Source organism: Lissotriton vulgaris, chromosome 5, assembly GCF_964263255.1.
Source record: "Lissotriton vulgaris chromosome 5, aLisVul1.2, whole genome shotgun sequence".
Taxonomy (NCBI): Eukaryota; Metazoa; Chordata; class Amphibia; order Caudata; family Salamandridae; genus Lissotriton; species Lissotriton vulgaris.
The window spans coordinates 887234939-887262113 of record NC_141693.1 but is presented as its reverse complement, the minus strand read 5'-3'; the positions used below and the strand labels follow the sequence as shown (position 1 = coordinate 887262113).

General features: G+C 47.2%; 1 protein-coding gene across 2 annotated transcripts in view; it reads right to left on the bottom strand.

The window, feature by feature from the left end:
• NOC3L (NOC3 like DNA replication regulator) overlaps positions 1-27175 on the bottom strand; it is a 468680-nt gene that overhangs the window by 357374 nt on the left and 84131 nt on the right. For both annotated transcript variants that reach the window (XM_086922466.1, XM_086922467.1), the window contains exon 5: positions 2224-2280. In XM_086922466.1, the coding sequence (XP_086778592.1) occupies positions 2224-2280 (57 nt within the window). The remainder of the gene's footprint in view (positions 1-2223; positions 2281-27175) is intronic.

Sequence of the window (27175 nt, the reverse complement as noted above, 5' to 3'; positions counted from 1 at the left end):
CGTGCCTGGTCCCAAGAAGCTGCTACCTCGATACGTGGGCCCCTTGGTCATCGAGAAGGTGGTTAACCCCGTGGCCATGAGACTCGCCCTTCCGGCTCACATGAAGATACACCCGGTCTTCCATGTCTCTCTTCTGCATGCTGTCCACCCCGATTGCACCGTTCCCTCTCCTCCTTCTCCGGTGGTGGTGGAGGACCATGTGGAGTACGAGGTCAGGGCCCTTCTGGGTGTTCGCCGTACCAGGGGAAAGCTCTTCTACCTGGTGGACTGGAAGGGGTACGGTCCCGATGAACAGTCCTGGGAACCCCTTACCCATGTCCGTCATGTTCCTGTTCTAGTCCGTGCTTTCCATCTGAGCCACCCTCTGAGTCCTCGCCCTGCTTCCCCTTTCTGACTCCCGGGGGGGGGGTTTCTGTCTTGGAGGGGGGGTACTGTCATGTAGCGGCCTTTCGCCGTTCCGAGTGCCACAAAACACATGCAGGCATCGGAAAGTCCTCACTTCAGGGCGGAAGTGCAGTCCCGGTCTAGTTCTCCATGCCTGAAGGACTTCCGGGGGGAAACGCTTAAACGCGTAGATTCCCACCGGTTCGGTGCTTCTGATTCCTTCGGATCCCGTCCGGAGCCCAGCAGTTGTTGAGACTGTTCCCTTGCTTTGCTTAGCCTCGACGAACTTGCCTGGAGTACGAGTCACGGTAAAGCAGACAGCGCATCCGTGCTGTTCGAGACATTTTCCTTTTGCCGCTTTTGCATTTCTCTTGCGTTCCAAAAGCTTCATCCCCGGAGTCATCCTTTCTCGTGCAGCCGCGCAGGAGCACTGCTGTGATAATATTGTTGAGTACAGGAGCGCAAATTGAGTATTTTCATTGGGCCGCGCTATAGCGCTTACCCTGGAGCCTTTCTACTTTGAACACGCCGCGCAGGAGCGCTATTATTCTTGATTGTTATTCTCACCTTTAGTCTTTATCCTTTGTTGTTTCTTACTAAGCAGGAGCGTATATAAACTTGGTGGTTTTTCTTGCTTGCCTCATCACAGCGCAGGAGCGCTTTACTTTGGTTGTGTACAGAAGCGCATGGGCGCTTGACTTGATGACCTTTCTTTCCTTGGTCCTGCACGCATATGACGCCTTGGTAAGTCCAGAGAAGAGGAGCTCCTTCCTGCATGTGTTTCGTGGTTTGCTCCAAAGGAGGAGTAGTGCGTTATCCTAATTGGGTCTTTCTTCTTTCCTCAGTTGTGTCAAGACCCTACCCTACTCCACTGCCACCAAGACCTCTTCATTCCTTTTTTGGCTCCCATCCCTGGTTCCATCTTGTCCTTGCTGGGTGCCACTTCCCGCACGGGTTAGGTGGGTACAGGGGCGGTGGCCCTTGTCGTCTCTGCAGAATTGCTTCACAAGCACAGGTGAGACTTGTGGAGCATCCGACACCTGGCTCTTCAAGTGAATCAGCAAATCTCCCCTCCCCCTAGCGCCTTGAGACCCTCACGGGTGAGTAGCGCGCTTTAAGCCGACTGATTGATTGAGTGACCAAATAAGTCATACGAGTCATGAGAAAGACTGAAGGAAGCATAGGGGGAGCTATACTGTACGCAACATAGAACAGAGCTCTAGAGCACTTCCATTTTGAAATGCACCAATGCACCAAAGAGATCTCAGCTTACTGCCAAAATGTTTAGAGCAGGATTAGTGAAACACACCAAATGCCGACCCTCAAAAATGAGGTAGTCACTTATTATTCCAAGTAAAGTACAGCAATATTTGTAATAGTACAATATCATCATAAGTCATAATAACAAAGATTAGCATAGCTCTGTCCAGACATGAGCAAACACCAAGTATAAGACGAGGCAAATCACTTCCATGGAATGCACCATGAATAACCACCGATAGTGGATGCTGGGACAGGGAGCTGTCTCAGACAGCCTTATGTGCAAAATACAACCCAGTGAAGACAATGGCCTTATATCTTTGGTGCAAACCCTGGGATATACACTCATTAACTGTAATGTAAAATTGATTTGCCAATTACCAATTCATTTCCCTTGTAATACGAAGGATTACCCTAGCTGCAGTAGCAAACAGACATTAAATTACACAGGGCATTCCAAAATTATTTGCCTGAAAAGTTACAGAAGTGCCCTTCAAAACGAGTGCATTTGTTTTACGCTTTTTCTTTAAAAAAAAAAAAGTGCAAGTAACTTGTGGCTAAGCAAAATAAAAAATATACCTTCTCCTTCCTCTTCTGGCTCTTCTTTCTCATCTCCTTCCTCTTCAGCAGGAACAACTGTAAGCACAAAGTGAGCATTAGAAAAAGTTAAATGACCTGAGATTTAAAACCGCTTCAGTTTTAGAACAAGGTTATGAATGGTTCTGCACGTCAATTTTCGAATCTACAAATTAAAGGCCAAATGACTATACACACAGTTACCCAGAGACCCTCATCATATGCTGAAAATAAAACAGCTTGAAATTATGGGAGATGAGCAGTATATGAATACACCTTTTTGGGAATGTAGAATTTCGAAAGAGGTTGGAAATATCACGCTTTTACACCTTTGTTCCCACAATCAGGCAAACATATTTCTATAATGTAATGTGCTTTAATTCCGCTCCTGCGCTGAGATTTTTAAAAACGCATGTTACGCGACGAGCTGGGCTCGTCATCAGTGTGCGAGGAGGCTACGCCATGACGAGCCCAGCTTGTCATCAGAGTGGAAGGGGTTAAAAGACTGCAGTTGAAGGGACATAATAGTTACTATGATACAAATTAAACAACAAAATGAACTGAAATTTGAAGGTTTTGGTGAGCAATACAATCAGAACTGCTCATGACTACACTCTGTGTTTTAATAGTTTCAGAGTACAGTACCTGCTTGGATGGTAACCGAGCCTTCAGACTGTGATGGCGCAGCTGCAGCTTTGCCAATTTCATAAATGTAAGCTCTGTGATATATAGATATATATATATATATATTACCTACTGGCGGTCGCCAGTAGGAAGTTATAGTTAGGACCTAGTTTCCATAGGAAATCCGCAACATTCTATTGAGAATAACTTTGGCGCCGGTTGATGAATCTCCGCGAATTTCTCAAAGAAGATAGCCCGCTCCGCTCCTTCCCTGAAAGTCTCAGGAAGATTCGTCAAGCGGAGGCCGAGAAAAAGGGGGGTCCCAAAACGTGTTTTCCCCATGTTAATTTCCATAGGACCTTTAGACACGGCTGCAGCCCGAACCGCTGAACGGAATTACACCAAATTTGGGAAAATGGTAGGGTCTGGTACGCAGATCACGCTTTTGTTTAAATGGTGTAAATCCCTCCAGCAGTTGCTGAGAAAATTAAAGTTGAAATCAATTATATATCTATAAGCGCGCACCGTGCGCGCAACTTGCCGTGCACGAGCTTCATGCTGATTGGCTGCTACTGTCTATCAACACTCAAAAACAGAAATTGATGGCAGCCATCTTGTGCCTCAGTAGACTGAGGCACAAGAGAGCAGAAAAAAAGGGTAGAACTTAAAAAGGGGGCAGGGTAGAAGCACCCTGACCCCCTAGTCCTGCTTAAGGGACCCCCAAGGCGGGGGGGGGGGGGGGGGGGGGGGGGGGGGGGGGGGAACGAAAAATCGTGGCGATTTCAACCCCCCAAATTTATTTTTTTTGGGCCTTGGGGATCCTTGTGGGAACCCTTGAGCAGGCCTAGGGGGTCAGGGTGCTTCTACCCTGCCCCCTTTTTGAGTTCTAAAACTTCGAGCACGAGCTGCATGCTCATTGGCTTTCAACACTTCAAACCAGGAAGCGTTGGCACCCATCTTGTGCACGGTAGACCGAGGCACAAGAAAGCAGAAAAACAAACGTGAAGAACACAAAAAGGGGCCAGGGTAGAAGCACCCTGAACCCCTAGGCCTGATCATGGGGTCCCACAAGGACCCCCAAGGCAATTTTTTTTTTTAAACCGGTATGTTTATTTAAAAATTACCCCCGGGGGACCAAATTGTGGGGGCATAGTGATAAAGAAGTGGGGGGTGCCCAATCCCCCCCCCCCCCCCCCCACACTGCCCCGGAAACCATTGAAATTCACTGAAAAAACCAAGGGTTACAGCCACGTTATAGTTAGGAATTAGCATTTAAAAAACCTTGGAAATTCACTGAAAAAAACATAGGTTTCACACCAGTTCTAGTTAGCTGGTCATTTTACTCATACAAAACCTATGAAATTCCCCTGTTATAGTTACTTCAGCTAACTATAACTCGCACGCCTGCAATGCACTGCTGATGATGTCACATATTACATCACTCATGACATGGCCAGTGACATCACTCATGACATGGCCAGTGACATCACTCATGACATCACTGATGACATCTCAAATGACATCCCTGATGACATCATCCTTGTGGCAGACCTCCTCTCCTTTGATACACACAATCAAAAATAGAAAGTAACATTTTCAAATAAAAGTAGATACCAATTCCAGTTAGAACAACCTATTCAGTCTTTCAAAAATCTACATACATATCCAGTCATTCACTAACAGTTCTATATAGGCACTCATACATGTACTCACTCATCATATGTACTCATACACCTGTACATCTTATTACACACTGACACTCATCTATGGAGTTACTCACACATGCAAATAAACTATCAAACATCCATTTACTTGCATATACAGCTATACACCCACCACTACACTAATTTCTACAGAATCGTACACATACTTACTCTCTAAAACAATCACTTATAGAAACACATACTTATTTATACAGGAACTTACAATCTCACACTCTCACATATACTCATTTATATACATCAATACTCACCTATACTAGTTTAAAACATATGTAGTTACTCATATTGATACTTTTGAAACAGTCATTCACTCACTAACACACTCACTAACACACCCATACACACACTCATCCACCTATAAAGTCATACACACATGCTGTCTTCAAAACACATACGAACAGTGAGTCAGTCATTCATGCATCTGTGCGCTAAGTAATACTCCCCACCGAGCCATACAGACACTCATTCTGATACTTAAAAAAACAATTAATAACCCATATACACACTCATGTAGCTACTCACCACCCCATGCAGCCACTTATATACAAAGTGAGACACTGAAACAGATATTTAAATATTTAAAGATTAGTCGCTAATACACCTATTCACTAAGATATACTTCATAAGTCAGTTATACAATCAATTTTACAAAAAAAACATCCATTTAGAGACTTATTTACCCATTCAATCTTCCATCGACCTTTAGATATACATATATAAAAAATATTTATTTATTTTTCAGAAAAAGACACATTCACTGGATAATGTCATCAGTGATGTCATCAGGGATGTCATTTGAGATGTCATCAGTGATGTCATGAGTGATGTCACTGACCATGTCATGAGTGATGTAATATGCGACATCATCAGCAGTGCATTGCGGGCGCGCGAGTTATAGTTAGCTGAAGTAACTATAACAGGGGAATTTCATAGGTTTTGTATGAGTAAAATGACCAGCTAACTATAACTGGGGTGAAACCTATGGTTTTTTCAGTGAATTTCAAAGGTTTTTAAAATGCTAATTCCTAACTATAACGTGTGTGAAACCTATGGTTTTTTCAGTGAATATATATATATATATATATATATATATATATATATATATATATGTATATATATATATACATATATACATACACACACACACATATATATAATTACCTATTGGTGGTTATAGTTACAACCATGTTCCCACAGGAAAAGTATTTCTTGACTTCCCCATATCTTTAGAGCCGGTTGACATATCTTTACACAATTTTCCCCAAAAAAGTGCCCTGGTGATTCTTGTTACGCATGGAAAGTTTTGGAGTGATCCGTTAAGCGGGGACAAGAAGAAGCAATGAAGAGCTGGGATTGGTCTGAGCGCAGTAGTTCGGCACCCAGATAGGGACAGGGAGCCTTTGCACGTTCCTCATTTATTTATTTAAATGCGATTTTATATAGCGCAAACATTACCCGAAGGTGTTAGAGCGCTTTACAGAAGAACCAGTTGCATTACATAAGGACTTTGGATTACATGACTTACATAAAAGGTACAAACACAAAAGTTGCTCATAAACAAGTTGCAAGTTCAGTCAAGGAAGATAAAAGACCGAAAAACCCTACAATCACATAGGAGTAGTAGTAAGTACAAAGGTCTACTACACGCTTGTGGTTAGAGATATATGTATACAAGTTGCTTATTCACTCAAGGTTACATTTTAAAAGCGCTTATATATTACATATTTACAGAGCATGAAATTTTGCCATCATGGGTCTGGAGGAATTCCCAAGATGAAGGTGGGGGATGGCCGTATGGGTAAAAGGCCGGGTGGAAGTGGGGAAAGCAGCAAGCTGGACCCCCGGGCTGAACTTGAGGTCATGCTAAAACCCAGGGCCAGTCCATCCCCCCCGGGCCGAAACAAAGGCAAGGTCTCGTTGACAACCGGAGAAAAGGCATCCTGTTAACAGGAGAACGTGGAGAGGGTACAGTCCGGCTGGGGCAACAAAATAAAAGACCGGAAACAAGCAGAGAGTTGAAAGTCAGAACCATGCCATCAAGATGGAGGGCTCGGGTCGTCTTCACATCGACCCTCAGCACAAAATGGCGGAGATCCAGACCATCGAACCCAGAGACACCAATCAGGGGGGGGAAGTAAATGAGAGAGCGGGCAACCAGGAACTCACTGCTCTCTCCCCAGTCTTGTGCTCAGCCTGCACGTATCTGACCTGGAGAAATCACGGCTAATGGGGGCACAGGTCATTGGAGCCCCCCACCGCCAACACCGGACATCAGGCGAACCCAGGGTCATCAGCAGTGCCCCCACCTACCGGCCACAATCCCGCGGTGAGACAGCAGGCACTCAAGCACTCAGCTCCACGCTCTCCCCTCGAGGAGCACATCGCCAGCCGCCATCTCCGCTCCGATCATTTGCACCTTGAGTGACCAGGCAAGACCCGCTGGAGTGAGGTAATGCAGCCTGATAGGGTTCATACAAAGTGCGCATGACTTGCCGGCCCAAGACGGTCGGCTAAGAAGTCATGCCCACTTGAAGTGTGCAAACCACTCCTCCCCATGCCACCAGCCCAGCAGTGGAAAATAAAATGATAATAACAAGGTTATCATCATTTTATTTTCTCTTTCTGCTATGAGAGCAATGGAGCGACACTCCTCTGCCTTAGCGGAGAAGCCACCCCTGTTTGGTGATCCTTTGGTCAATCTATAAAATTTGCATGCCGAAAACTAGTCCCTGGCCATTTTACTGGCATTATGCAAAATTATGGGGTCCCTTGCACAGAATGTAAAGAGCACCCCGCTCATCCCCCCCCCCCAGAGTCTCCCATATCTCACAGATGCTCATTGACCTTTGGTTGACTGGGGGCCCTGTGAAGGATTAAGGGGCCCCTCAAGGGGGGCCTTCCCACACTGCAGGAGATGGCGATATGACCCTGGCCCATTCTTCACTATGTATACAAGACTTTTCCTCAAACACAACTGCTGGGGAACTGCTGAACTTGCCTGACTACGCCGTTTGGGGCTGCATTCCAGAGAGGACGCTCCCTGCTGCATTGTGCCCACGCCTCGCAGCACCCGCTCCGCGGGTGCCGCTTCGATCATCTGGACGCCGGGAGCTGTGCTGCTGACTGTGTGGAGCAGGCGCCGGGGATCACGGAGGGAGAGCGAGCGGGCTAGCAAACGCCGCAGGGACTCAGTTGTCCAGGAGTCCCTGCGAGACCACAACACCTGGTCAGTGTTGCTTGCTCAGGTCCCGCCCCGCCCACCGGCCAGCACGGTACAAAGCTTACCAACCCGCCCATCCAAAGCGGGAACTGCTGAACTTGCCTGACTACGCCGTTTGGGGCTGCATTCCAGAGAGGACGCTCCCTGCTGCATTGTGCCCACGCCTCGCAGCACCCGCTCCGCGGGTGCCGCTTCGATCATCTGGACGCCGGGAGCTGTGCTGCTGACTGTGTGGAGCAGGTGCCGGGGATCACGGAGGGAGAGCGAGCGGGCTAGCAAACGCCGCAGGGACTCAGTTGTCCAGGAGTCCCTGCGAGACCACAACACCTGGTCAGTGTTGCTTGCTCAGGCCCCGCCCCGCCCACCGGCCAGCACGGTACAAAGCTTACCAACCCGCCCATCCAAAGCGGGAACTGCTGAACTTGCCTGACTACGCCGTTTGGGGCTGCATTCCAGAGAGGACGCTCCCTGCTGCATTGTGCCTACGCCTCGCAGCACCCGCTCCGCGGGTGCCGCTTCGATCATCTGGACGCCGGGAGCTGTGCTGCTGACTGTGTGGAGCTGGTGCCGGTGATCACGGAGGGAGAGCGAGCGGGCTAGCAAACGCCGCAGGGACTCAGTTGTCCAGGAGTCCCTGCGAGACCACAACACCTGGTCAGCGTTGCTTGCTCAGGCCCCGCCCACCGGCCGACACAAGGGTATTTAACAATCACTGATACCCGCTGCGCGGGAGCGCCAGGCTAAGCCCGGGCAAAGGGCGGGCCCTCAGAGGCCAGAAGAGGCTGGGCTGGGCCACAGCTCTGACATCTGCAACAAGAGGTGAGCTGGAGAAATATCATCATGGGGAAACGTAACAACACACCTACCATGCCTGCTCCTGTCAGTTCCCCTACCCCACCCCCCTCTTTCGAATGCTTACTGGAAAATGCCCTAATAATGGTTCAGGAGGAAATAGCTAACACGGAAAGGAGGATGTCACTGGGTTGCAGTACCATTGACCTGCAGCCACCCCAAGCAAGCTCTCCTAACCATCTCCCGCTATCCCCTGCAATCACCATCCTGAAACCCTCCACCATGGTAACATCGTTGGAACGCTGCCTGTGGACAGCAGTCCGGTCAGAACTATTGCCTCTCAGCCTGACCGCGCTGTACAGTGTTACCTCATCCCCGTCTACAAACAATAAAACAGGCGAGGGCAAAAGGAAAAGGGGTCCCTTGAAATCTACTGTTTACAAAAGGAAGCAACCTGCCCGCAACAAGAACCAACGAACTCCGCAGAGCATGTGGACCAGAGGGAAACAGCTACAAATTGAGGGTAAAACTGTTAATACTGAAATGCCGCAAACTGCTGAATCGGCCTCTCCCATAACCCTCTCCATTGATGATCACAATTCCTTGGGCACACACACTGAGTTTCTGACTGAAAGTATTATTCAACCCAAGCCCAACGGGAATTTTATTGAGACAATTGTAGACACCATTTTTAAACAACTGGAATGTCAAATGATCAAGCAATTTAATATTGTTTTTAAAAGGTTAGATAAATTAGAAAACTTAATCAAAAAGTAAGAGGTAAAAAGGAAAGGGGCGATCAGCCTTCATCAGCTCAGGGGTGATCGCCTTCTGAAAGACCTGGAGTCTGTTTGTAAGGCTATCTTGTGTGGTGCGCCTAGTACTAGCAGCAGTACGAAGGATGTTCCCACACCTGCCAGCAGTACCCCAACAGCCAATAATATACCAAGGCACACCAACACAGGGCAAACTAAACCTGCCACTAAAGCCAAGCCCACCCCTCTCGTAGTTGCCGGTCCTTCCAACACTACCATCACATCCAACGGCACACGACAGGAGGCCCATAACACAACCACTATAAAACCTGCGGCCCAAAGCAGTAATAATGCTAGGAATGAACAATCAGCAGTCAGCAGACCCAGAAAATCTCAAGAACCTGCCCTCCATTTACCACCCAACGCCTGCCCTTACGTTTTAGTATTGGCAGGCGTCCCACCCCTTAAGGAAGGACAAGGTGAATCCTGGGTTCAGCTGAACAATAAGTGTATTGATTGGCTGACCAAGCACAAGGGGGTAGGTCATGACATCTCAAACGAAATTCTGTCTGCCCGTCGTGTGAGCTGGGTCGGCCCCTTACGCAAAGATTTTAATGGGGACTGCATCGTTCTAAATTTCAGGCACCCTGGTACTGTTAAAAACATACTTAATCACAACAGTACTCACCTGGGACCATATACTGTTGTCCCTCCCATGCCCTTAGGCTACTTTTATAGGCCACCACCCAGGCAACTCTTCTCAGCTCCACCGTCCTTTCCACTTTTCTCAGCTAAACCGTCCGTCCCACTTTTTCCAGCACCACCGTCTTTTCCACTTTTTAATAGATACACCGCACTAGCGGATACATGTAGATTGGACTGGCCATTAGACACTTCACCTCACACCTCAGCTAGCGATCATACTAATAAGGAAGTCCTCGCAGGTAATTCACTTATTTGTCCCAGTGTAACACTGCTGAATTCTCCTGGTAGGTGCAGGTTGTTATCTGACCCCACAAAAGGTGCCCAGGGCCATACTTCTACCATAGCTTCCAATGAACTATCCATCTCGAGTTGGAATATTGCTGGCCTCAATGCTAAAATGAATATAAAGTCCTGGACTGATTGGGTAACCAGCTTTGATGTTTTAATGCTGCAGGAAACCTGGTGTACAAAATCTTTACTCCTTGAGGGTTATAGCTGTCATAATCTGATTGTCCCTTCCCCTCCCACTGGTCGCCCCAGCGGGGGTTTATCAATTTGGGTTAAAATTACAGCTGGAGTTACAACTGAATCACTGCCAACTAATAACAATAATTTCATGGCGTTGAAATATATAGGCCGGTTAAAGCTATGCCTTATTAACTTCTATAGTAATGACTTCATAACCCACCCTAATATAAATTTTCTGAAACTGTTTCACTTCATTGATGAAATTGTGGACGGTCAAAAATATGGCAGATTTGATGGCATTTGCTTGGGAGGCGATTTTAATGCACACATCCACCCTAGAACCCCACCCTGCAGGAGAGGAGAAGAACAATTAGACCTGTTAGCAACACGTGACTTAGTTGATGTAATGGAGAAATTAGATACTGGTGTGAATAATGTACCCGCCCCTACCTATATCGGGCGTGGGAGTTCTACCACCATAGACTATGTATTTATTTCATCCCTCCTCGAGGATCTTTTATTGAAATCTGAGGTTATTTTGACCCCGTATAGTGACCATTATCCAATTTTAATTTGCCTTAAATCAATCAAAACCCTGAGGAAGAGAATAGAAATTGGGGCTAAAAATCTAATGGCATCGACAGACAGGTTAAGGGTGGCTTGGAAGGGGATAGACAACCAGGATGTCCTGGCTAGAGTCATCAAAAAACATCCTACTCTATTATCGGTATGTCTATCAACCTCCAGCCCGGGGCTCGATATCGTTAACTCATTTTGTGAGCTCTGTAAGGTAATAAAAACCGAAATTTCCAAACCTGTCCCAGCCCATATTAATAGCAATCCCAGGTGGTTTAACACCTCATGCTCTAAAGCTAACCGGGAACTCAGGGCTGCCCTCACTGCTGCACCGCGTGACTCGTCCCTGGTAAGGGCTCTGAGATTCAGATATGAACACTGTTTAAAAATTAGATCTGAAGAGCTATTAAAAGACCACTGGGACTCCCTTGTCCGCACAGCCGCTTTACGAGATGCTGCAGGGTTTTGGAGGGCCGTTAAGAATCTTGGATCACTGGGTTCCAATATCTCCCCTATCAACTGTAATATAACAGGGGATGTGTGGGTTGACCATTTTTCTAAGATCTACGATGCTCCTGCGTCTGGCAACCCACTCGAAATCGTCCCAGTAATAAAGCCTTTAAACATTTTGTTGTCAGAGGTGGAGGATGCTATCACCGAAAGAGCGGGTAACAAAGCCCCTGGTCCAGATGGCCTATCCATCGATCAAATCAAATCTGAACCAGACTTTTGGGCACCTTTGTTATGTAACGTATTCAATAATTTATCCCTCAGCACTGTCCCGGAAACATGGTCTTGCAGTACTATTGTACCAATATTTTAAAATAGGCGATAGACTCGATCCTGGCTGCTACCGCCCCATATCATTAATTGACAATACACTAAAAGTCCTAGGCAGGGTCCTTTTTAACAGAATTAGCACTTGGGCGGAAGAAAATACCATCCCTGCCAGCTAGGCTTCAGAAGTAAAGTTGGCACTGTGGAGCAGTGCTTGAACCTAAACCTGCTTATGGCCAAATATACGATCGCCAATAAATCACCTGTATATTTTGGTTTTATGGATTTAAGTTCTGCCTTTGATTTTGTTAACCGTTCCCGCTTATGGACAGTCCTGCTAAATTATGGTTTAGATGAATCTTTAGCTCATTTTTTGGCACATCTTCATAGCGACCTGAAAGCACGTGTCCGTATTAACAATGATGGAGAAGTCTCTAATGATATTTTAATCGGCAGGGGGGTCAGACAGGGTTGTGTCTTGGCCCCCCTGCTTTTTATTTTGTACATAAATGATCTGAGTATATCTTTGGGCAAATTAACTAATGATGTTCCGCAAGTCAATGGCAAACCTGTCCCTGCACTTCTTTATGCGGATGATGCGGTCCTTATGGGCCGCACACCCAATGCCTTGCGAATTTTAATCTTGGGTTTTGTTAAATATATGGCAGACTTGGGCCTCTGCACCAATTTTAAAAAATCATTCATAATGTCTTGCGGCCCTAAAAACTATAAAATCAGCCATATTCGATCAGGGGATAATATTTTAAAAAGCACTTTCACTTTCCCTTGTCTTGGTTTGTTATTTTCCAACACTGGCTCTTGGCAACCACATGTTGCCCAGGGAAGGAACAAAATGAGTAAAGCTATAAATTCTTTAACCTCCCTTCGCCAACCCAACCAGGCAGATGTGATTGTGTCATTTTTACAAATCTACAGAACACAATGTTTACCTGTAGGAACCTATGGTGCTGAGGTGTGGGGTTATTCTAACTGCACCCAACTACAGACTGTAGAAAATAGATTTTGCCAGAAGATTTTGGGGGGGGGTCATCAGTGCACCAACTTACATCTGTCACAGGGAACTAAACCTCCTTTATATAGAGGACTTCATAAGATCCAGACCCCCACTGTTCTGGATAAAAATCTGGCGTAATCCTGCTGCCTCCCTGTCACGCGATATTATTATGGACTGTTTAAACTGCGAGAGGGCTAACCGTATACCTTGGTTTAAGGCTGTGGAAAATAATTTATCGAGTGTGGGGCTGGGTCATCTTTTTTCCTCACCGCAACTGATTGACCACACGCACAAGAACCTAATAAAAAAGGCCCTCTACGATTCTTACCGTAAGGAGAGGCTAAGGCGTGACTTGGTAAAGCCTACTACAATTAGATACATCTCCCTTATGGAGCCAAGTGATAAACCATTTGCCCTGCCTCAGGGCTATCTCCGCTTAAAGCTAGGCAGGTGGAATAGGAGTTTGCTATTTCGGTTCAGGGAAAAGCTTCCCGTTAGGCTTTAACAAACATGTGGAAAATCTAAGCTGTCCCTGTAACCTAGGCGGTAAACAAAGTCTGCTTCATTTTATTTTCTTTTGTGGTTTTTATAGAATGCACACTTTGCACTTTCTAATGCCGTACTGTAGAAAAAACGCCGATTGATTTTAAATTAGCTTTTAAAGACTTGTTTTTGTTAAAGACGGATGAGGCCATCTTCAGAATGAGCTGCTTTCTTAAAGCATCTGTACGGTCTCGTGCTTCTCTGTTAATTGATTGAAAAATGTGCACTATGCACACTTTGCACATTGCTCGTTGCACATGTATATTTTGCACTAATTATTACATTTTTGCACATGATAAAGCTGTATATCGCTATGAATCTGTAATCAAGTGGGATGTTATTTGTGTTTTTACTTCTGCTGGATTTTATGTGTACTTTTATGGATGTTTTATAATCCGAATAAAGATCATTTGACTTGACAACTTTCCAGGATCCTGCCTACAGACAGCTATTTAGTGTTCATGGATATCAGTGAGAATCTCACGAAGCAGTTCTTCACAAACATTTGCCACATACAGATCAAAATGATCAAAAAGACAAGTCTTGAAATAGTTACTGGGAATAAGAAGTTTAAGTCAACTGGGTATTGGTTGCGTGCAGTACTAGGCATGGTGTAGTGTGGGACAGTTTATGGACGAGGTCCCTTGAAACATTACATCATACATGTCCAGCAGACCTGATTCAATCGGGAGACTAGCAAATTTTGAAGTAGCAAATGACTATCTTAGCTGCCTGAAATTGCATCTGCTTCAATAGAAGTCAATTGGAAAAACAAGATTTCCCCGATTTGTTTCTCAAAATCTTTGACTTTGCGGTCTCATAATGTTGACATGTATGCAACATGAAACACGGCAAACACGACAAGATGATGGACGGAGTGCTGAAATGTTTCAAACATTCACCCCTAGTCAAGAGTTATGGGTTAAATCCATTGTTCTTTTACTCACCATGCCACCCAGGTTTGGACCCAGTCATATGCAAATCAGTCTTTACCCTGCTCCCCATGGGAACAGGCCAGACTGATCTGCCAAGCCAGGTCCTCCCTGGACCGGAAACAAGCATCCAGGGATCGGTTTCAGACTATCACCCCATATCAGCCAGGCTGGCTTGAACAAATAAGGAAAGCAAGCAAGGGACCCACGTCTGGGCATACGCTTCACACAATAAGATGTTGGACGGAGTGCTGAAACTGATGGGTAGTGCTTTTTAAAAGTCTGAATCAGCGTTTTACCAACCCACATAAGCAGTATCTAGGTCAGTTTCAAAATTCTATAATGGTTTCAAAAAGTTTGGTTGCATATTTTACACCAGTATTTTAATTTACTTGGCCCATAGTTTGTTTTGAACCATTTGATATTTAGTACATTTACTCAAAAATTATGTTGTAAAATAAATTCACTGTTTGGCACAGTTTTATTGAAAATGTATTAGATAAGACTGAGAGAAGAGGGTTGAACCTTCCTAGGCCTCTAAAATATAATCTGGGCTGGCTGGAACAGTCCCTTCATATCTGTAGTTACAGCAGAGCAACTAGCACTGAAGATAGATGGGACACCCAGTGCTTAATTTGAGCTGGTGGATTACGGTGCTTGGCAGCAAGACTTAATTAGCAACACCTGTGCTTGTGACAGACTGACACAAGGTGGCACAGTCGGGCTGATTTAGAGATGAGCACAACAGTCCATTATTAAATCAATATACATTAAAAATAACTGTTCCCTGCCACCCAAGACATTCTTATAGCTCTGGGGACCTGAAAGTGCTTGAATTGTCACACTTTTAGTTAGTGGGTGTGTAATTACTATCTTTGGCAGCATAAAAGGGGCAATGTGTGGTGCAAGCTCCAGTGGCCTACTAACGAGAGCCCTGGAACTTTTATTTTTTATAAATTAAGCAAAGAGGACACCTCCAGTGTCAGTGAGTAATGAAAGAAGTGGGCAGCAAGCAGCACATGCAGAGGGTAGGTCATTTGTTTAAAAAAAAAATTCAAATCAAGCACTGACCATTATTTATTTTGTGTCTTTTGTAAAGTGCTCAGCTACCCCAACGGGGTGTCCCGGCGCTGATTGACTGAAGGCCTGAGGTAAGAACCAAGGAAAAGCAGATTAACGGGAGAAAAGAAAAGTTTTCAGAGAGCGACGGAATTCTAGTTCGGTCTTGGTCAAGCGCAAATTAAGAGGCAGTTTGTTCCAGCGCTGGGCGGCGCCAAGTTCAAATGTTCTTCCTCCAGAGCGAGATTTTTTAAATCTTGGGGTGACCAAGAGGTTTTTAGAGTTGGAGCGAAGTGAGCGAGAATTACAGTAAGGTCGGAGAACTGATCTAAGATGAGCAGAACCGTTACCCTGGGTAGAGCGATAGGCAAGTGTCATAGCCTTAAACTCAATGCGTTTGCTTATCGGTAACCAATGCAGTTCATGGAGGTAGGGAGATATATGCTGTCTACGCAGGAAGCCCCCAATGAAGCGGGCTGCAGCGTTCTGAACCATTTGAAGTTTATGACAAAGGCCAGTAGCTAAACCCAAGTATAGGCCGTTCGCATAGTCCAAGTGGGAGATAATCAGCGCGTGGACTATTGTTTTTCGATGGTCACATGGGAGATAATGAGTTTTTTAAGGGTTTTAATCTTGGAGAAACAGGCAGCTGAAACTGATTGAATTTGTAAGTTCAATGACAGCTGTTGGTCCCAGCGTACTCCAAGATTCCTGACTGACTCTTTAGGGAGGGTGCTTGGCTCAGATCTACCGGCCACCAGATATTGGGATCAAGAGGGGAAGGCTGATTGAAGAAAAGCACCTCTGTTTAGTTGCGTTTAATCTCAAAGAGTTAAAATCCATCCAATGAGCGATATTTCTGATGCAAGATTTAAGGGGGTCAAAGGTAAGAGTGGATGAATTGTCAAAAGTAAAAAGCAATTGAATGTCATCGGCATAAGAGGTGGTTTTAATGCCGGAATTAGAAATCAAGTCCGCAAGCGGGGAAAAGTAAACATTAAAAAGTAGGGGGCTTAAAGAAGAGCCCTGGGGAACACCCCATTTCAGTGGCTTGGGAGTGGAAGTGAAAGGGGGAGTATGAACCAGTTGTGAACGGTTTGACAGGAAAGAGCTAATCCATTTAAGGACATTGCCCTGGATTCCTACGGCTTTCAATCGATCCAGTAAGATTGGGTGAGGGACTGTGTCAAATGCTGCTGATAAATCCAGCAGCACCAACACCGCCCGAGATCCTCGGTCCAGTGCCCATCAAACTGAGTCTGCCTTCTCTATGAGGGCAGACTCAGTACTATACCTTTACGGAAGCAGTGTTGGGAGTCATGAAAATGACCATAGGTCTCAATAAAATTAGCGATTTGCTGATGGGCTAGTCGTTCGAGTATCTTGGCTGGGGCCGGAAGGAGGGATATTGGCCTATAGTTAGCTGGATTTCCAGGGTCAGCATTGGCCTTTTTTAGGATGGGAACTATAAAAGCCCGTTTCCACACCATAGTGTGTTTCAAAACAATTATCCCAGAGGCATCCTGTCTTTTAAACAGTCGCCAGCTCCATCACTTAAGCAATTAACGAAACCAAAAACCTATTGGTTAAATAAAAATCCCCATACGTGCACTGAACACTTGGTTTGCAAGACGCTTATATTTTCGTGTTTTTTTAAGTAGGGTCTACAATGTTAAAAGTGCTAAATAGCATGTGCTTGTCCGATATTGTAAGCCAATTAATCAAAGAGAGAGGCATTATAAATTTCCCCAAGCACAGTTATACTCCAATCCATTTTAAAAAGTGGTAACATTTTCAGAAACACAAGGAAATAAACCCAAATACAAGTGACACTGTGCTTCTCGAATACATTACAATACTGCACTTCTAATTAGGCCCCAAGTCCAAAAACAAATCTAAACAGTAAAGTTTTTTGTGTTTGTCATTTACAGCTATATTTGCGTTCTAAATTGGGTGATATACTTTTAAAGCATTTGACAACCCTACTCAAGATGTTTATAAATCTTAGCTACAATGGAAGGTCGATCGCTTTCACTCAAAGGCCTTGGACTGAAACGCCTTCCTCATGTTTCTACATTTTAATTTCGTAAGGGACTATCCAAAGCAAGGGATCATCATTTTATGCACATTTATGTGTGTAACTTGCCTAGGATTATTAGCTGGACATGTCTGCCATCACGCAAACGTCTGATCGGTTGGTATAGGTAGAATATAGAATTAAACATTTTTGGCTACGGAGGCATTATAGTTCAATGTATGTTTGAATTAAAATTCTATGTTAGGACACGGAGGCTACGATTATGCTATTCTTTCTTGGCCTCAATTATAACATTTTTCCACAGCAGCTTTAGAACGTCATCAACATTTTTATCCCACTGTAGGGAAAAACAATCCAAATAAAAAAAATACAATCAAACTACAATATCCATGAGTCCATAAGATAACATCAGTAATTAGTCCTTCCTCAGTGTCTACGCATCCAAGACAGACCCCTCAGCATAGCTGTCCCCTCTCTTTCTTAGCTGCTTCGCAGCAACAGATAAGTCACTTTTTATGCTCTCTGTTTGATTTGCCTGGTTGTGATACTTTTGGTTATATTAGGCGGCTGGGTCCTTTTGTCAAATTTGGGTGGGACCCTATAACGTCCTTGGGGGATCTTTGGCTGTTTTGCTTTGCAGATTCCCCTGGCCGCAGGAGCGTTTTCGCTCCTTTTGCGGCCGTTCCTGGATTGCAGTTCTTGATTCCAACCGCTAGGGGGGAGCTCCCGTGTCTCGCTGGTTTCCGCGACACGTCTCCTCAGATGAGGAGATGCGCTGCGAGACTGACGGTCCGGTGAGTTTTATGAGGAAGAGCAGGTCCAATGCTTACCTTTAAATGATCAATTTCTTGAAGCAGTGGATACATTTATACTCAAGTGTGTGAATGATGTTGTAGGTCCTATGGAAGAACGTCTGTCTAACCGCATTATAGCGGAATGTGCCAAGTTGGCTTACTCCCACTTGGACCCCCAGAGACAAGCGCTCGTCTTACCCCCAGGGGGAGGGCCCCTCATTACCTAAGAAGGGCCGCATGGATGAGGGCCCAGGAGAGTCCCAAGGGGTGGATAAAGGACGCTTTTGACTGCCTTAAGAGCGAGTTCCTCGCAAAGACGTCCGTTCCACCGCCTGTGCCTTCCCCGGCCCGACCCCCGCGGGATCTGTTGCCCCGGACTCTCCATCGCCTGATGGGGGATCACCAGCAGATTCGGATGATGAGGACGGGTCTTCGCGGTCTTGGCGTCCGGCCAGTTCTACCACCGAGTTGCCCCAGGATTCCTCGGGCATGCTTGATCCGGAGGAGATCGTTCATCTGCGGTTGGCGACCTGGACACCTGGGGACAAGGTGGCTAAGTTTGTGGCAGGCCGCCTCCTCAAGCCCTTGGAGAAGGATGCTAGGGGTTGTTTGAGGGCCGTCGTCCAAAACTTTGGAAGGGAAGGTGGCCCATACCCCGGAGCTTGACTCCAAGATGGCCACCTTCATGGCCAAGTTTACGAAGGATCCCTGTAAGGGTATAGACCGCTCCTGGCGTTCCTGTCAGGACAAGCTCCTAAACACGCATGGGCCAATGACAAAGATTGTAGATATGGCAGAGGAGGCAAAGGTGACAGGCTCCACCATATCCCCCGAGGTTCTTTCGAACTGGGCTCAGCAGGCGATTATCTTCTTGGCTAACACTAACTGTGCTGTCGACGGAACGTAGCCGCTCACTCCTGATCAAGTTGGAACCTAAACTGGGCGACTTAGCATCCTCGGAGGCAGGAGCGGTGGCACAAGCGGGCCTCGTCTGAGACCCCTTTGAGAAGGAACTAGGAAAATCCGTGGCCACTTTCACTAGCTTGGACAAGGCCCAGTCCAAAATTAAACGGGTTTTCCAGTCTCGTTTTTCCAATGGGGCCGGTCGTGGTAGGGGCAGAGCGACCGGCTGTGGCGGACAAAACAATCCCTGTAGGGGACAAGGCTCCGGGCGGGGTCAGTATAACACTACCGCCAATTTCACCAACTTTTACCTGACAAGAGGACAGAGATTCCCTGGCCGTGGGGGATACAAGAACAACGCAGGCGGTCCTGCGACCAGCAGTAAGTCTAATTTCCCCTCCTCAGGTCCATATCGGGGGTCGGTTAGCGGCCTTTCAAGAGGCCTGGAGAGCGGTTACGAATGATGCTTGGGTCTTACAGACCGTTCGGGGTTTTCAAATCGAGTTTTACAATTCACCCCATCGAACAGATCTTCCTTGTCCCATTAGTTTTTCCGTGGCAGATGCCCATTTGATAGACGATGAGGTTTCCGAGCTTCTACGCAAAGGGGCAATCTGTCAGACAGATCTGCAGCCCCCGTGGTTTTCTGAGCAATATTTTCCTGGTGGAGAAGACAGACGGAGGGTGACGGCCGGTCATCAACTTGAAGGAGTTCAATGGATGGTTGGTGTACCAGCATTTCTAAATGGAGGGGATCCATCTCCTCTGGGATTTTCTTCTCTCAGGCGATTGGATGACGAGGTTGGATCAAGGATGATTACTTGGTTGTTCCGATCCATCCTCCGCACCGCCGGTTTTTACATTTCCAATGGAGGCAGCAGGTTTACAGATTCACCTTCCTTCTGTTCGGACTGCCCTCAGCACCCTGGTGCTACACAAAGGTCCTCCACCCTGCAGTGGAGTTGCTGCGGAGCCAGGGTGTTCGGATGATGGGCTACTTGGATGACATTCTTCTCATGGCGCAGTGCCCTCAAACGCTGACTGCTCAGGTGCAGCAGACTGTTTCCCTTCTGCAGGGCTTGGGGTTCATTATCAATGGGGACAAGCCAGTTCTCTCGCCGATGCAAAACATAGTCTTCTTGGCGTTTGCAGTGGACTCGATCCATGCGTCTCTGAGTCTTCCATCTCAGAAGATGGCCAAGATTCAGAATCTGTTGCGTCAAACCATCTCCAAAACCCACACCTCCCTCCGTCAGATTGCCCGGGTGGTGGGGCTGCTTTCCTCTTCCATCCAGGCAATCTTCCCGGGGTCCCTGCACTATCGTGCACTGCAGCGCCTGGAGGGGCACCACCTCAGAAGGGGTTTGTCGTACGACCAGTTGGTTCCTCTATCAGACAAGGTTAAGGAGGAGATATCCTGGTGGCTTTCCCATATGGACGCCTGGAATGGCAGGGCCATCTTCGGGCCACCCCTGAACTGGTCAGAGTCCGACGCCAGCAGGTCGGGGTGGGGAGCCCACTGCAGCAATTTTTCTACTAGAGGCACTTGGTCATTAGACGAACAAGAGCTCCACATCAATTGTTTGGAGCTTCTGGCAGGCTTGTTTGGAGCTTCTGGCAGGCTCCTTCGCGGTCCAGTGTTGGACCAGGGGACAGGGCTCGCCTGTGTCCTTCTCAAAATGGACAACGTCTCTGCGGTGCGTTACATCAACCACCTGGGGGGACCTCGCTCTCAAGCCCTGGTGAACTTGGCGAAGACGTTTTTGAGTTTTTGTTTGGCACACCACATTTCTGTAACGGCAGAGTACTTGCTGTGTCAAGCCAACCCGGTTGCGTACTGGCATTCCCGACATTTGCGGGACTCCAGTCAGTGGAAGCTAGATGCGCAGGTTTTCAGGTGGTTGGTGGGCCTCTGGGGCCCTTTCTCAAAAGGCCTGTTCGCGTCTTATCTGGACCATCAGCTTCCGAGGTTCTTCAGTTGGAGACCGGACCCTCTAGCGCAGGCTACCGACGCCTTCCCGCAGAAGTGGGGGTCAGGAAAGGAGTTATGCGTTCCCTCCGTTCTCCATGATCATGAGGTTGGTGGCTCAGGTCTGCCATCAGAGGGCAGAGGTGGTACTGATGACACCGCTTTGGAGGTACCAAGTTTGGTTTCCAGTTCTTCTGGAACTTTCTTGGGATTTTCCAATCCTACTCCCCTCTTTCCTCATCTTCTTCCGAATCCGGACGGGGAGCATCATCACCTGGTCGCTCAGGGCGCTCTCCACCTCATGGCATGGCGCCTTTCAGGAGATGCTGGTCGATCCCAGGCCTTCCGTAACCGGCTGAGAACCTTTTACCGAAAGCCGGGGCTAGCAGTACCTCTAAACGTTATCGGTCAGCTTGGACGAAGTGGCTACGTTGGTGTCTCTGACGGGATTTGGATCCTGTGGTCACAGGAGTCATTGCCATTTAGAATGTTTTGGCAGAGTTAGCTTCAGACGGTCTGGCGTACCGAACCATTAACGCTATGCTTTCCGCTATTTCAGCAGGCCACGGCCCGATTGATGGTACCCCGGTGGGAGAACATCCTTTTGTTTGTCGGCTCTTGCGTTTATCTTTACCCCCTGAGCCGCGTTACTCAGTTTTGTGGGATGTCAATGTAGTCCTCAATCTGTTTTTGTCTTGGCAACCTAACAAGTATCTTTGTTTGAAGGAAATCTCGGCTAAGTTGGCCATGCTGTTACATTTTGTTTTTTTGTCGCAGGGTTACGGATGTGCAGGCACTGGACATTTCGGCAAAAGTTTGTTCCCCAGATTGGGTGACTTTTACGATTGGCCGGCGAACAAAATCTGCTTCAAGTACAATTCTGACATGCCCTAGCTATGTGTTGTGCAGTGCCTCAAGGCTTACGAGGACTTAACCTCAGAGTTACGCCCTCCAGGCGAAAGACAACTCCTTATTGCGTTAAGGAAACCGCACAAGGCATTATCTTCCCCCACCATCGCTAGGTGGGTGCGTTGGGTCATGCAAGAGGCGGGTATAGACACAAAGCAGTTCGGCGCCCATTCAGCTAGGGGTGCGATGGCTTCGAAGGCTTTTTCCTTAGGAGCTCGCTTGGAGGATTTGATGCGAGCCCCGGATTGGTCCTCTGATTCCACGTTCAAACAGTTTTATTTTAAACCAGTTGTGAATATTGCATATTTGGTGGTGAGTAAGCTTTAAACTAGCATAATCAGAGCCTCCGGTCCTGACATAGAATCGAAATTTGCCTAGCTTAGTAACTGTAAGTTTCAATTCTATGAAGGACACGGAGGTGAGAATTATCCCTCTCTCAGCACTGTTGTGCGAACCTGCCCGTATGGCGGTAAGTAATCTTTTTCTGCTTTGTTTGAATAATATGAATAATTCTACTTGCCGGGTCTCATAGATACTCGGTTGTGGTTGGTGATGCAGTCTTTACAGACTCTTTACATGGTATTTTTTGTTTCAGGACATGATGGTTCCAAACAAGACCAGCGACTCAGAGGCGTAAGAGCGAAGAAAGAGGAGGGACAACTATGCGGAGGGGTCTTTCTTGGATACGTAGACACTGAAGAAGGACTAATTAATGAGGTTATCTTATGGACTCATGGATATTTTAGTTTGATTGTATTTTTTCATTTGGATCGTTTTTCCGTACAGGGGGATAAAAATGTTGATGACTTTCTGAAGCTGCTGTGGAAAAAATGTTATAATTAAAGCGAAGAAAGAATAGCATAATCATCGCCTCCGTGTCCTTAATTGAATTTAAACTTACCGTTACTAAGCTAGGTAAATTTTGATTCTCCCTCTAGCATCCAACACATTTTATTCTCAATACAGGTATCAATTATTTTGATAAACCTTAACTAGGCTTAAACCCTTAGTTACCAGAAATTGGAAATGTCATCAGGGGATGGCTTCTGAATTAAAGTGCATTTTGTGCCACTGATGGGCATCAACTCTAAAGAAGTCATCATAGACTCATTCATTAATCCAATCATCATAGAAGCACTCATGCATCCATTCATCAATCCACTGATTCAGCCTTCATTTCATCTTCTGACATAAGTGCAATAAAACACACACACACTTAGCAACATATTGAAGATAAATTGAAAGAATACAGGTAGAAAAAAGAAAACATGAAGCCATCTAAGCACGGCGGGCATATGCATTTAATAATAAAACTAAACATAGTATTGAGTGCTCACCTTTCAAAGGCATTGGAAATAGTCAATCATTTTGAAAGTTCAAACTGGGCCACCACATTTAGAGCCAATGATACATTAACAGCATTCCATAATGATTTCCTGGTTTAGAGGAAGTGGCCATGTGGAATGCAGCGCACTACAGATGAAATGAACGGCAAGCATGCAACCTGTTGGCACTGCCTGGAGAGCTGTAGTATCTTCTTAAGAAACATTAAAATAGAAAGTGGAGAAGCAAATAAATGAAAGGTTACATAAAAAAAAAAATCTATCTCAGGACCTGAGGCTCAGAAAATGTGTCTCTTTCTTTTACTGAAAATTAACAGCAGACAAAATCAGTAAACACAAAACTACGTTTTCCATTATTTTAACCCAACCCCAGTCAACCAATCACTGCTCCTCAAAAAAGATCAGCACCATTTTGACTGCCTCTTCCTTTGTTGCACAGCAGTCAAGATAAGTGCCATCGTCTTTGAGCATCAGATTGTCCTTATATTTAGGTCTTATTAATGCTATATATACTGTATGGTTAAGTATTATTCAGAATGGGGTGGCGTGGCTTTGCCGAGCTGCGGGATGGCTGCTTGAGAGAGCAGCTCCGCCGGCCGACATCGTAAATCCAATCATAAATCCGGTAAAAGACGTGTGGCGGGAATCTGGCGCAGCAGGGGCGCTGAGGAGACCGGCCTAAAACAGCCCAGGTGAAAAACTTGCGGGAGCAGCTGCCTGGTATGCCGTGTGACGCGCTGGTGAGCCCCAGAGACTTGCGGCCTAGAGTGCCCTGACGAAGCCGGGGCCTACAGTTTGGCAGACCTCCGGAGGGCTCACGAACTTCTGTTGCTGTGCAGGAGCTGTGACAGCGTGAGTGGCGGAACCGTACTGCTGCAGACGCCCTGCGGGACATTGCAGCTGTGAAACGTGAAAAGCGTTGGAATCTGTGAGCCGCCCTGCCGGGAGCCTGGCCGAGTGAGGCGGGTGACACGGCCCTGCGGGGCTGCGACGGTGAGTGGAGGCAGGAGAACGCGATTGGCAGGAGGTGGTGTGGGGCGCAGAGCGGCGGACCGCTCCGGAGATCGGGGGGCTGGTACTTTAAATCTCCGACCCCACCGCACCCCCCCACCCCGAGTGTTAACTGCACTATTGAACGCTTCGCTAGAGGTGGGAGACCAGAGATTGCCTAGAGCAGCCGCCATTTTGTGGCTCACACACGGGCGGCAATCGGACTATAGCGCGTCGCGGACTGGCCGCAGCTGGGTCACGGAGGTCCCGAGAGGCGCGAATCCTGTAAAACACTTGTCCAGGAGTGGTGCTGTAGAGGTGCCCCACAGACAGAACAGATTGGCGGTGCTTCTCTCGGGCAGCGTAGCCGCGCTGAGTGGGTGCTACGCATACGGATTGTAAATGTGAAGGTATAATTCATGACATCTATGGACTGAATTGGGCGTCAGATCCGATCAATGGTGTGGGGAACACAACCTTTGCCGCGAGACTAGGTGGGAACGTCTATTGAGGCAGAAGAAGGCTGGATCCACTGAGACACACCCCACCTCCAAGCAGAAGTGAGCGATCCCCCGCGCCCTGGAAACTGTGGTGATATGCACAAGCGCTTTCTAGCTCGCCTGAGTGCCGGGAGCCCAGAGTGACGCACAATCGGAGGGGGGTCGGCGGGGTTGACTCGAACGGGCCATCCTTCTTTGTAGTGCCCCTAGCGGGGTGTAGACCTGGCGAATAAGATACTGGGCTGGTGGCAGTGGTGATCGGTGGCTATCGACTAACGGTTGGTGTCGCCCGGGCGCCGCCTACCTCATGGCAGAATAGCGGATGCATATATAGAGAGTCACTGAGCCTTTCGATACGATTGCCGATAGTATTGCTGGTTAACACAAGAGTGCAAAAATGGGCAAACCGGAAACACGCCAGCCAAAGATAACTTTTGACAAAAAGTCCAACAAAGCTGGGGACGCTGATGGAGGACACCAGAAACAGCCCAAGGGCTCGGCGGTGCAGACGCCGCCTTCAGAAGACATACGGACAATGTTCCTCAAACTTAAAACAAGCCTCCAGGGGATTGATAACAAAATGGACTCCCTGGCTGAAAGAATGGATAGAATCACTCAACGTATGCAGAAGCAGGAAGGTCGGGTGAGCGTGCTAGAGACAAGGGTCACGGAAACTGAGGAAGGCCAAAAGGAAATGGACAAGAAGCTGCGGGGGATGGATAGCGTGCTCCAACTCAAAGCAAAAGAATGAAGATTTAGAAGCAAGATCGAGAAGGTATAACGTCCAAATTACGGGGATTGCGGAGTCCACAGATATACAAAATATGGAGAAATACATCGAGATGATGCGGGACCTCTTTGGGCAAGACCTATCACAGATGTTCATGATAGAACTTGCACATCGCACATTGCTTCTCCGGATCTGCGCTAGCTGGCCGAAAAAAAGAAGAAGAACTGACGTCAGCGCGCGAGGGCGGCGTCTAAGTACTCCAGCGACATCATTCCGGCGCCAACGACGCCGACGACGGACGCGGAGCCGCGGACGACGCCTACCGACGCGCAGGGGTATTGCTACACAAGTTTCCGGATCCAGTCTGACGCCTGGGGATATTCTAAGGTAAGGAATCTATCACTAACGCGTCTCTTTCAGATACAGATGTTCCTGATAGACGTGCACATCGCTCGTCGGGCCCGCGCCCGAAACCGGGAGCTCCACTGCGACAGATACTGGCGAGAGTCCTCAACTATAGGGACAGAGACAAGATACTCCAACTTGCCAGGGAGAAAGGTGATTTCCAATATAAGGGCAACAACATAGCCTTATACCCAGACTTCACATTACAGGTGCAGAACGCCCGCAGAGAGTTCCTCCCGGCGAAGAAAATCTTTCAACAAATTGGGACTCTGTATGCCCTTATATATCCTGCCAAGTTGAGAGTTCAAGGACACGGAAAACCCATGTTCTTCACGGACGCTAAGGCTGCACTCACATTCGCAAAGCAGATGGCGAAAGACCACAAGCAGCAGGCAGCGTCCACGGACCCATAGGCTGAAAGGACAGTCAGTGACATTGAATGAAGTACATGGTCCTGTGCGCTGGATACCCAGATAAGTGTACACAAGATCCACATTATTGTGATTGTGGTAGGCATGGGTGGCTTTTGGGTCAGGTTGTGTTAGTGCCTTAAATTTCAGGTCTGCATGCGTGGTCAGCCGCACTGTATGCTATAATTGTATGGGCTGGTCTGGGCGCGCTCGTGGGGCCGGATCTGGGTCGCATGTCACATAGTCGGCCACCCTGCCAAGAGTGCAGGGGAGTACGGCTGGCAGACCTGCGTATACCCCTCAGGGATGATTCCCACAAGTTCACTACAGTGGACAGTTATGTTTTGGGTAGTTGGAAGGAGGTGGGAGTCGACACAACCTAATTGGGTGGTTGGTGTGGGTGGGTGAGGTGGGGGAAGTAAATCTTTTCATTTTAAACTGCTACACACTGCTTCGAAAAGTGTGCGTTTGATACAGTCAAGTAACTCTGGCATGTTCACACGCTGGTTCCATATACACAGTATAGATGCCCGATATAGCCGTTGTGCCTGGACATGCTGCTCGTGCTACTCCACTTCCATGTCTGTCCTGGAATATAAGGGGGTTAAATGATCGGAGGAAGGTCAAACTGGTCCAATCCTATCTCTTGAGGAAGGAGGTAGATATATGCTTACTCCAAGAAACACATTTACAGGACGCAGCGGCGGGAGCCCTTGGGACTGCCAGATGGGGTGAGATAGTGACAGAGGGCTATTCGTCCTATTCCAGGGGCGTAGC